The sequence below is a fragment of the Polypterus senegalus genome, chromosome 16, assembly GCF_016835505.1.
Source record: "Polypterus senegalus isolate Bchr_013 chromosome 16, ASM1683550v1, whole genome shotgun sequence".
In the NCBI taxonomy this organism is placed as follows: domain Eukaryota; kingdom Metazoa; phylum Chordata; class Cladistia; order Polypteriformes; family Polypteridae; genus Polypterus; species Polypterus senegalus.
The window spans coordinates 55,271,115-55,283,405 of record NC_053169.1 but is presented as its reverse complement, the minus strand read 5'-3'; the positions used below and the strand labels follow the sequence as shown (position 1 = coordinate 55,283,405).

At 38.4% G+C, this 12,291-nt stretch overlaps 2 protein-coding genes across 2 annotated transcripts in view; both read right to left on the bottom strand.

Annotated features, from left to right (window-relative positions):
* The window catches only part of ntpcr (nucleoside-triphosphatase, cancer-related), a 40,951-nt gene extending 35,013 nt beyond the window's left edge, over positions 1–5,938 (bottom strand). The window contains exon 1 of the mRNA XM_039738640.1: positions 5,822–5,938. Coding sequence (XP_039594574.1) covers positions 5,822–5,855 — 34 coding nt within the window. The 5' untranslated portion in view covers positions 5,856–5,938. The remainder of the gene's footprint in view (positions 1–5,821) is intronic.
* Positions 5,939–8,271: 2,333 nt separating this feature from the next.
* On the bottom strand, positions 8,272–11,852 carry map10 (microtubule associated protein 10). The gene has a single exon (XM_039738659.1). The coding sequence runs from the start codon at positions 11,683–11,685 to the stop codon at positions 8,929–8,931; it is 2,757 nt and encodes a 918-aa protein (XP_039594593.1). The 5' UTR covers positions 11,686–11,852; the 3' UTR covers positions 8,272–8,928.
* Between the last annotated feature and the right edge of the window lie 439 nt (positions 11,853–12,291).

Here is a 12,291-nt window from a genome sequence, read left to right as displayed (position 1 = left end):
GAGAACTTCGATGCAAGTGATGGAGCATTGGCCTGCATAAAAATCATGGTCTTTTTCCTGTATCACTGTTTGAAGAAAGTGTCTTCAAAAAACTGGCAGTAGGTTTGGGAGTTGATTTTGAGTTCATCTTCAATGCAAAAAGGTCCAACTAGCTCATCTTTAAAAATACCAGCTCATACCAGTACCCCACCTCCACGTTGGAGTGGAGCTCTGTGCCCATTACTGATCCACAGGTCCATCCATCTGGTCCATCAAGAGTCACTCTCATCTCATCGGTCCATAAAACCTTTGAAAAAATCTGTCTTCAGATATTTCTTGGCCCAGTTTTGACGTTTCAACTTATGTTTCTTGTTCAGTGGTGGTTGGGTTTCAGCCCTCCTTACCTTGGCCATGTCTTTGAGCACTGAACACCTTGTACTTCTGGGCACTCCAGGTAGGTTGCAGCTCTGGAATATGAAAGTACTGGAGGATAATGGGTTCCTGGTAGCTTCACGCTTGATTCTTCTCAAATCTTTGGCAGCTAATTTATGCTCTTTTGTTCTCAACACATTTCTTATGCACCCTGTTGACTATTTGCAACAAAATGTTTGATGGTTCTGTGATCACACACCAATATCTTAGCAATTCCAAAAGTGCTGCATCCCTCTGAAAGACTTTTTACAATTTTTGACTTTTCAGAGTCAGTATACAGTGTACACATATAAACACTAAAAGTAAAACACATCCAAAAATGTTCTTTTTTTTATAAAATTGATAACTTTTAATGAAGATAACATTAAATTGATTTAAAAATACAATCAAGACATGACTAGTGTTGCTAAAAGGCTATTCCTGCTTAAAATGACTAATTTAAGGTTAGCATTAAGATTATTTAACTTTGGGAAAATGAAAGTATAACTCTCTGGGGTTAGGATTATTCTTAATTAGCTACTTTAAAGGCTAACTGGTTATTAGTGGAACCTTTGTAATTGCATTAGCACAGCTGAGACCTGCTCTTCTGTTCACTTAAGAATGCAAGATACTGGCATTCCTATAGTTCAGTTCTGGGTTCAAAAATGGCCAAAACTAAACAGCTTTCTCAAGGGACACGTCAGTCTAATGATTTGCTTCTTTTTGTTTTTACTGCATGCTTATACAATGGGGGAAATAAGCATTTGATCCCCTGCTGAATGTGTAAGTATGCTCACTTACAATCTGTGGGAGCCAGAACTCTGGCTGGGTTGTAGGGGATCAAGTACGTATTTCTCTCAATGACATGCAAATCAATTTATAACTTTTAAGTAATGTTTTTTCTGCATTTTTGGTTGATATTCTGTCTCTCTCCATTAAAATGAAATTGCCATAAAATTAGAGACTATTCATTTCTTTGTGAGTGAGCAAATTTACAAATCCAGTTGGGGATCAAATATTTAGTTCCCCCACTGTAGCTTTATGTTTTTTACTACCTAACAAGTTTGTAATTGTCATGCATGAAAGTGTCAATATAACATTAATACATTCAGCTCACACTTTTAATCCAACACAACTAAAAAAAACTATAGTACAAATATTTTATAGCTGTGTTGGATGTACAGACCAGCAGACGAAATGACTTACTCATGGTCAGACAGGAGTCAGTGGAGGGAGCTGAAGACGTAACCTTGTGTTTTATAATCTAATGCTTTAGTCACAAGGCAACACTGTCCCAGTCACAACACTAATATGCCAGGTTTTCAGTCAAATAGTTAGTTTAATTCCTCCACTTAGTTAAAATATGGTATAATTATATTAGTGTTCAATTCAGAATTGTCCCAAACCTTAAGCACTTAATTAAAATGTGGGATTATTACACCTATGTTCAATTCAGAATTGTCCTATAAATTATTTAAGTTTTCTACAATTATATAAATTATCAAAGATTCTACATTGTTGGCTGAGGGATGTAGATTTGTCCTCTTGTGCTTGTCAGACTTTTGTTTTATTGTTTTTAAAAGAAAGTTTTTCAAGCAGCCACTTGAATATGAACAGTGCAAAGTAAAAATCAAAACAATGTTGTTGTAAATCTTACTGTCATTTGCACCTCTGAATTTCTCACTCTTAAACTGCTATTGAAAACAAATATTATTTTGTCTAAACTATTTTGCGCCCATGTGTATTAAACTTACACATCCCATGTCTAGGATATGGGCACAGGTACTGCCTCTGTGAAGTCTGAAGATCTTCTTGTTTCCGTTTGAGTGTATTACTGACATCTTTAGGATGATTGTGTTAAACCATCGGGTGATCTAATTAACAATATACTTACATATAAATGTTTAGGCGTGGAAGTGTGTGTGCCTATCAGTTCGGCCCGGAAGTGAGAGGCGGAGTCGGGGTAAGGGCTCCACCTCCGAGGAAACAGAAGCTCTCTTAGCTGCAAATAACACAAGTGATGGAAGCACATCAGCAAAACGAAACATCCTAGGAGAGACACGCCAGGAGTAGTTGCTTTCAATTACCTGACATCTCTACATTTCAATTTTTTTTCTGACGATTTCAATAGTTTCTAGGACCCTAGGCTTTTTACAGCATGGGCTTACACAGCTAGTATATAATATACATGAAAAGAACCAGCAAGCTCTTTGGGCTGAATGCCCTGTTCTTGTCACAAGTACTTTTTAACAGCAGTAATCCTTTTACATAGTAGCAGTTAAAATATTTCTTGCAACTCTCGACTTAAACATTAATGTCATCTAATCAAATATAAAACCAAAGCTATTTGCCACTGCCAGGGCATTAACATTTTATCTAGTTTGTTATAGAAAAAAGTCACTCTCAGAGTCCAGAGCAACAATCACAACATTATAACAGGCACCTTCCAAGCAACAGCAAGTTAACATTTCTAAATCTGTTTTCTTTTTTATCTGAAGAGATACTAGTAGAAACATTTTCTTTTATCAGGGAGTAGCATAAACAGTCTATATTCAGTAGCAACTCTTTGAGGGCTAATATTTTTTCCACAAAACACACAAAGCAATGGTTTCACACATAAACCAACATAAAACACCTGTTGCTGCATGTTGTGCCTGCTGTCGGCACCTGTTTGCAGTTTGCAGCGACTCAAAGGCCAGCAGGAATGCACAGTTCAGCACCACAAGCAGCTGGGCACCAATCAGCTGATGCCGGTACCTCACTTTCGTTTTTGATCTACACCTCCAGATTACTTGCATCAAAATAGGAGTTCGACAAATCAGAGTCCGATTCAACGATAATACGAAAAGTCATCCACGAATTATTTTGCTTTGAGCATTCACTTTGGTATCTCTCCACATGCCATTTTGGAAGCTGTTTGCTCTTCGCTATTCATGCATACACAGGGATTGGAGGTCAAATCAACAAAGCTAACTTATCTTCTAGCAAAACCGTATCGAAAAGCGCTGTAACAAGATCACTGATCTATCGATCACTAGCGAGTCTGAGGCTTTCATAATAATAACAAAAACTGTGGTAATGCGTGATAAAATAATTGCGAATGTTAATTAATGGTTTAAAATGATAAAGACGCATTAACTTGCCCAGCCCTAATATATATATATATATATATGTATAGAGAGAGAGAGAGACAAAAGACTGGAAATTAATGAGCCTGTCTCTGAGGTATATATCGGAATACAGTGCAGATATTTGTGGACGTTTATGAACGTTTATGAACCTGCAGTTGGGTCGTCATAGTCTTCATGGTTCTGTCACAACGAGTAGAAGCACCTCAGATGTGTCATCATGGCAGAAGAAGAAGACATTTTTGTGAGAGTATGGTTGAAGTGGGTGATTGAATTTTGCATTAAGCTCAGCAATTTAGTGCTGTGTGATTTCTGGGCATTCCCAATGCTAAAAAAAACAACTACGCGAAGAGGTTCTCCTCAGATGATGAAGTGAAAAACGCCTCAGAACACATCACTAAAAAGGATGGAGAAAAAGGAGTCTGTTGTTTATTTATGAATCATTTTTGAAATGTTGTAAAAAATATATATTCAATGTGAATGACGCTACTTCGAAAAAGAAAAATGTTCCGAGCATGTGGAGTCTACCAGTTACACAGCAGCTCCTGTTAATATTTCACTGCTGTACTAAGCAGTAACAAAGTCTGATTTGTCACATAAGATACTCTGAAAACTGCACAACAACAGCAGTTTTACAAGAGTTCTGAAAAAAATGGACTGATGTAAAAGTAACAAGTTTGATTTCAGACAGAAAGACTTAATTCTGGGACAAATGCAATAAAAGCAGGGAGAGATCTTGAAAAAGAAAGCACCAGGATTTGGACATGTGAAATTTGAGTCAATTTGACTCACCCATTAAATATAACTTCTTAGTCATTTTTTTAACCAGCTAATGATGCAAGTATAAATCACACAGTAGCAAATGTTGCAAATCTTACCAAGTGATTCTCTGGTAAACCACATTTTATAGGCATGTTGTTGGTTTAAATAAAACTATCCTGAATTATCCTGAAATTTGCTAATTTAACAGTCTCTGTATGTGCTTAAATTTTTATTTTCCATATTTATTTTAAGTAGTATTTTTCAGTTACTGGAGAGGAAATGTCACCAAATAAATTTAGAATGTGCAAATGGTAAAGTAAACCAGGTACTTCATGATGTTATCATCCTTTATAGGCCCTTTGCTAAAATCCCTCCTAAGATTATAAAGTTTCCTCCATTTCTTGTTACACTGGGGGAGTTGTCATTTCTACAAAAACTAAAATTCAAGCTCTGTATTGTATTTTGATATTTACGAATGCCTATACTAGTTATTTAAATGACAGCGGTGTAACTACTTAGTGTATATACCAGTATTTTTAATATGTTGTTACTATAACCAGTATAGACTGGTCCCATAACACTGAAGAACTATATAAGAAAACACAGAGCAGATTCTTTTTTTTTTCTTAGGAGACTGCATTCCTTTAATGTGGCCAGTGACATTCTTCACATCACCTGAGTTATGGGATGCACTCTAGACCCCCTGGAGGTCAAAGAAAAGGACAGAATTAAAACAAAACAGAGTACCATTATGAAGAATGCTACACATCCGCTCTCGGACACACTAACACTGCGGACTTTTAACCAACAAATTATGTGGCAGAAACATGTCAGGAAACACAACTGGGACTCCTTTATACCATTGGTAATATATTGACATAATTAACACCTCACTGGGATTGCCAAGACAGACTTTTTTTTTCTTTCTTTCCTTCTTTTTAGTCATAATGGTATGCCTGTAAAAAGGCAGGCTCAGTTATGGGCCACACTATCAACCCTCTGGAGGTCATAGCAAAGGAGAGAATTAAAACAAAACGGAGTGCCACTGTGAACAACGCTACACATTCTCGCTCTGACACAACACCACTGTGGACTTTCAGCACACAAATCATTCAGCAAAAGTGGATCAAGAAACTCTTTAGACTGGGGCTCCTTTATACTAACAGGAATAGGCTTGCATGATGCCACACTGCACCTGAAACTGCCAAGTCGGAGGTTTTCTTTCTTTTCAGTTACTCTGGTGTGTGCTCAAACCATACTGTGTGTTTATTTAATAAGCTTCTGCAAAACACCAATCATGGTGTCATCTCACTATATTTCTAATTAGATTATGGATATTTCCTTTCCAGAGCTATACGATAATATGCGCAGCAATGAAGTATATTTAATCATAGTGAACAGCCCATCCATAATTAGAAGGTACTCAGCAGTACACGAAGGAAGAAAGGCCTGCACAAAACAAACAACGTTGTAAATTTTTAACAAATAACCTGCGTTACTGCAACATGAATGCTTTCGGTTATTTACGGAGGTGTATTTACCAGGAGGTCCCGTAAGAAACACGTGCTTATACATCTTCCTTGACTACTGGGTTCGTTGCCAGCTTCTTCTCGCGCGTTCACTTCCGCTTTGCTTTTGGTAGCGCGCGACAAGAATGTGTGGCGCACGCGCGAGGATGACACCGAACGCGCGTCCACGTGTGCGCGTGCGCTCTTTGACCATGCACTGTTATGGAACAGCACCTATGCTACTTCTTTCGTGAGGGTTTGCCACAGCGGATCATCTGTTTTCCATTTAATTTTTATTTGGGCGACAGAGGTGAAAATAATCATTACACTTCTATGAACTTTAGATAAATTAAATCTAACATTAATTTAAAAAGTATATGAATACTAATTTTAACATGACAAAAACTGCTTAATACACGAAGATCGCAAAAACATAGGTTTGTAACTTTTTTAGTTTGCAGAGGGCATGGGCTCAAGCTTTCCCGCGACCCTACTCATGATAAAGCGGGTTTAGAAAATGGATGAAACAATCAACTAATTCGTAACCCTTTTTTTTTTCTAAATCACTGTGGTATTTACATCCATACCAATTTTAAAGTGTAACTTTTAAATACAATTATAGTTACGGCAAACTTAAATTAATTGTTACCCTTTACTTGCATTGCATTTGATTAAATACAAACATTTCTCTGTATAATCTGTAAATACATGGCGTAATTAAGGTAAGCATGATGGCACAGTGGTTAACCCTGCAATCACAGCATTCGTGCCCCGGATCTATAATCAGGCCTTTAGACATTGTTTTATGGAACAAGGGAGTGTACATAGCATTTGATATTAATACAGTGTCAAAAATATTAACTCAGAATAGAATAAAATGAAAACTATACTGCAAGTGAAAACAAATATACAATACTGACAAACACTAGAAAGTTTTTAAGAAAGATGTGACATTTAAGGGGGCATTTACCCTAGCCCCAGTGCAGTGACAAGGACACTCTGCTGCAAAAATGGCTCCATCCTTCCAATGAGATGTAAAACTGAGGTCCTGACTCTGTGGTCATAAAAGATCCCTGGACATCCTTCGTAAAGAGCAGGGTGTGTCCAGATGCCCAGGCTAAGTTCTGTCCCCCTAATCATTCCCTGTCTCTGACTGATTCTCTCTGTCACCCCTTTACTACCTGACAGCTCATGCGTGGTGAGCATACTGGTGCAAAAATGGCTGCTGTTGCACCATCTAGATGGATGGTACACATTAGTGGTGGTTGAAATGGCTCCCCACTCACTGAAGCATTTTCAATAGCGAGAAAAAGTACTATATGAATGTAAAGAATTATTGCTATTGTGCTTAAGTATGTCTACTGAATTCAGTAAATGGATGCATGGAACAATGCATTGTGGAAACACAGCATAATTTACGGATGTAACCATTTTTTAGGAAAGTAATACACAGATTGCTCCAGGTTTTAAAAATATTTTTAAAAATTACGCAAAAAGTCAAAGTCAATTTAAGCAGCTAGTTGTTACAATTTTCAGATATCATATATTTACACACAGTGGTGAAGTAAACAATGCCGCTTCAAAAATCCAGTGCTCTAGGATCATATCCCAGTCCCTGCCGTTACATGTATGGAGTTTACACCTTATCCCCATGTGTGTGTGGGCCTTTTCCTCTCAATTCCCCAATGATATACGAGTACAAGTATTGGCTAAGATATGCTGCTACCCCAATGCTGAAGGAATGTGTGCTGTGTTCAATGGGGCTTTGCAGTCATACATGAATAATACATTAAAATTTCATACACTCAGGGAATAACCATTAGCAACACTGGTAATGTCGTCACTCAATTTTACATCAACTGAATGGCATCTTGATAAAAGGTGTAACAATTTCTACCACAAATTTAAACGTTTCTGGGTTATTCCAAACTTTTTCATGTTAGTGTACTTTTTTTTTTTTTTTTAAACTTTTTTTTCATTTTGGCCATGTTTTTAACCCAAAACTGAACTTTAGGAGTGGCAGTTACTTGGTTTATTGGACAGAACAACAGATTGCAGCTCAGCTAAACCAATTACAAAAGTTTCTGTAAGAACCAAATAGGATTTATGAAGGATTATTTAGATGTGAGCTAACCAAGTTTAACATTACAACACTGGAATAATGGCTGCTGACAATGGGGCTTTGCAGTTACATGCGAATGATAAATTATAAATCAGTCATTTCAAATAGTAATGGCTATTAGCAACATCGATGATGTCTTGGGCTGTATTTTTAAATCAATATAATGGCACTTCAGTAAAAATAAGCATCAATTTGTATCAAAAACCTTAATATTTCTGGTTAATCCCAAACTTCTGCCGCCCTGTCCAGGTTTTTCCTACTTTGCACCCTACGCTAGCTTGGACAGGCTCCATCCCACCCACCCCTGCAGCCCCTGGTCTGGATTAAGCAGGTTAGAAAATGACATGACATGATTCCAAACTTGTGAACGTCACTGAATATTGTACTGCAATACACTAACAAAATTTAAATAGCGTTTTTAATGCAGATTTATTTGTTATTTCATGTGTATACATAGGAAATAGAGATATTTACCTCTTTGAAGCTTTTGTTTAAAATGTTGTATCCATTTTATTTTTGCAGTTATCACAGAGCTTGGGCCTCTTGTTCTCGCCCCAGGGACAGAGACAGCGACGGGGGGCAGATATACAGAAATCATTCAAGCTATAAAGTGTACATGACTACAGTGAGGGCACGAGTACAAACTTGAATAGGCAGACGACCCAAAATGTTGTTATATACAGTAAATCAATTCCAGTATCTTAAAACTCAATTTATTATCCAACCAGATTACCTGCCTTGGTTATGTGATTTGGTAACCACTTCCAGATACCACATGATGAAACTGTTTTTAAATTAGGGATGTAGTCCTCACACGCCCAAGCTACAAATGACAATGCAGATAAGATTACCTAATTGCAGTTCAACTACAAGAAATTTTCAAACTTCTGTTTCATAAAATGCTGGTTAATTCATTGCAAGACCCAGAGTTCAAAAAAAAAAAAAATCAACCTGTATTTTAATTTTTTATTAAAACACAATGTAGTAAAAAGGAAATCAATTATTTTTGTCTGAAGGTTCATAATGTGTATCCAGGAAGCTTGCTTCCAACTAATTCTGAAATGTGATGGTATTGGTTACTGAATCCTAATGAGGTCAGTTCATCTCGCTCCTCATCCTCTGAGTCAGTGAAATGGTGACTGGCCTTTTCAACCGAAGAGTCCACTTCTTTGGAAATGACTGTGTGATTCTTTTTACCAGAAGAGAAAGGGCCCTCTGCAGAACTGAAATTTGTTTTACTGACCATAGACTTCTCAAGGCTCCCACCAAAATAAGGTTTTGGATAGGTGTCTGTCAAAGAAGACGGACTAATGTTCCCATTTGATGATGATCCCGAGGTGGGTTTCTTTTTATTGTTCACAATTACAAATGTGTCTTTCAAAGACTGCTCTGATTCGTCAAAATGTATTGGGCTTGGAGCTTTAGGTTTACGATTCCTGACTGAATAATGCCCATTACTGCTATCAGAAGTACTATCTGAACGTGGGGATGCTGGACTATCCTGTACTGGCTCATGGCTGCTATCAAAATTAGTAGAGTATCTGCCATTGGGTTCCGGACTGGTGAAATCATCTGAATATCCAACTGGATCTGGACTGTCGATGAAATCATCTGAATATCTAGGTTCTGAGCTAAACAGTCCATTGTTGTTTGGGTTTTGAGGATCATCTTCTAGGCTCAAGCTTTGAAAACCTGGATTGTTGATTCCAACCAAAGAGAAATTGTGATCCTCACTCTCTGCATCATGGAAGCTGTGGTCTGACTCTGGATTTACTCTAGGGACAGACACCTGAACATTTCTACCATTGCCCTGCTCTGAAATACTCTGCGGTGGCAGTGGAGAATTTGCCTGTATTTTTCCTTGATTTTGTACTCGATGTGTATTCACTGCATCTCCTCCTACTCCCACATCCTTCAATCCCTGGTGCTCTTTGTTGATTGACCGTGGAGAGTCCATATCTAAACTGTTAATCATCGTTTGTATGTTCTCATCAAAATGACTGCCTCTAAACAATATGTCACTCATTCCATGAACTCGCTTTGACAACTTGGTCCCTCTGCCTTTAGAAAACTTGGAATTCTTTGCCTTCATAAGCTCCATCTGCTTTTTCCTGTACATCTCCCTTCGTTCGTGTTGCAGTAGCATATCTGGATTGGTTTGCTGGATCCGTAGACGTAAAGTATTTGTCAGCCCATACAGCAGTTTCCGTTTGGGAGGAGATGATGGTTTACTTGGGTTTTCTTGGGGTTTGGCGAGTTTCCTTTGCTGTTTCGTCTTGTCTCTTTGTTGGTTACCATGAGCAGAAATCGTTTGTTTTGCTGAGGACTGAATTGACTTTGGTTTTGTAATGGTCTTATTCTGACAAGTCAGCTTCTGTGGGATTTCAGCTGCATTTGTTGCAGAGTCTGGTTTTGCTTCATTTGCACTTTCCTTGGAATGCTGTTCCATAGTTCTGTATAAGCCTGCCAGACCAGGATGTATAGATAGAGGCAGTTGTTGAGGCTGATGAGACAACATTGAAATTTCAACCAGAAGGGCATTCAGCAGAGGCAATTGTCTCAAAGCCTCACCCAGAGCTGTGTTCATGGGTGGCACATTCACATGGGGACCACCTGTAGCCCTGTCTTGATTCTTTTTATCAGATTTTTTGACTTGCTTTTTCTCTAAACGTGAACTCTGTTCTTCTTCTGCATCCAGTTGCTCCTCATCTTCCTCAGACTCTGAGCAAAGTTCCTCCACTCTCAGAGCCTCTGGGTCATTTTCAGTGTATGGCGGCTCAGGATCATTTAGTGCTCGGTCAATGGCCGACTGACAAAAGAAAAGTGGTGGAGGGCAAAAGTCTGAAAAATCAGCAGCAAAATCAAACTTGCTTCTTTCTGGCAATTGAGTATTCCTGTTTTTCTTTGTTTTCCTAGTTGCAGTTTGTGTCCCAGTAGTTGTTGACTGGTTCATTTCTTTACTTTGCTCAGAGACAACAACCTGAGTTTGTTTGCCCTCAATGTCAATGCGCTGAAGAAGCACCAGTGAGCCATTTTCTTGCTTATCCTGTAATTCTGAATAACTGCTCTTCTCGGGCACTGGCGGGTCTTCTTTACTTTTATTTTCTTTTTCCTTTTCTAGAGGTATTGTGGAAATTTTTTCTTGCTCAATAATATGAACCTCTGGTTCACCAGAGCCAGATCTCAGTAATCTATTTTCTGGAATATGCGGGATCAGGCTGGCTCCCAGGCTCAGTATTTTGTAACCCATTGAAATGTGACCCACTTGCTCGCCCATTAAATTATTGATAATATGAATGTTCCTTTCACTCTGGCAAGATGGCATGGAGATGCCCCGCCGTGCAACCTCTTGCTTTATTTGGTCAATGGCTTTACTCAAAGAAACAAAAAAACTTCCAACAAGTTTGGGTACATCTCTTCTGAGGTCCAGTATCATCACATAGAGCGGTGTGTTAGTCAAATGAACATGCAATGCATTCAGACTCATTTTAATCAAGCAAGATTTGCCTCTCTTGAAAGAATACTTGCCACATCTCTGCACTGTAGGTCGTCTATTTAATATTCCCGCATTTTCTTTTCCAAAGTCCAAATCATCGTCAGAGGAGCTCTCTTGCTTCCCCTCATCAGTCCGATAAATCAGCAATGTTGGGAAATCCAGCAAGCGTATGGCCACTGCAGGCACTAACGGCTCTGCCCCAGTGTTTACATCAATCTGAACATAATCCACCACCACTTCCAAAGAAAACAACGTTTCGGGAAAGCCGCCCTTTGCCATATCCGAGTCGCTTATTTAAAAAAATCTCGTGCACTATTAAAAGGGTGCAGCAAACTTAAAACACACTTTTTATAACCCTTACATATTCCAGTGCGACAAGAACGAACAAACCGCAAGCTTCTGTCGAAGCGTCAAGCTCGCACCTAGGATACGAAACGTCGCATGATTATGAGACAATGATCACGCATTGCCCACTGGGAAAACGCACAGTCAACTGGGAAACGTAGTCTCGATTCAATATGTAGACTTGCGATTTAAATGTGACATTTAGATGCTGCTTCAGAAAAACTCTTACACCACGCATTTTAGAACATTGTACATTATCAACTTTCCTTTTGTTACCGTTAAGGAAACAGTGTGTTTTTAGCAGTTATGATGTGCCCTTTTCTTGTTGGGATAGGCTCCAGCTTCCCAGCGTCCGTTCGGGGTTAGAAAATGGATGGATGGCTGGATGATAATGATAAACAGGATTTCCTACTTATTTTGTATATTATGGAATTGTTAAATAAATCTCGAGATAACTGGATTTAGTCAATAATTGCTGTTGTCTTAATAACTTTGGTTAAAGGCGTCCAAATTCTGTGAATCATTTGCAGTGTGGTATGA

Coding starts and splice junctions, on each gene's coding strand:
- map10 (XM_039738659.1), bottom strand. CDS start 11,685: ATGGCAAAGGGCGGCTTTCCCGAAACGTTGTTTTCTTTGGAAGTGGTG.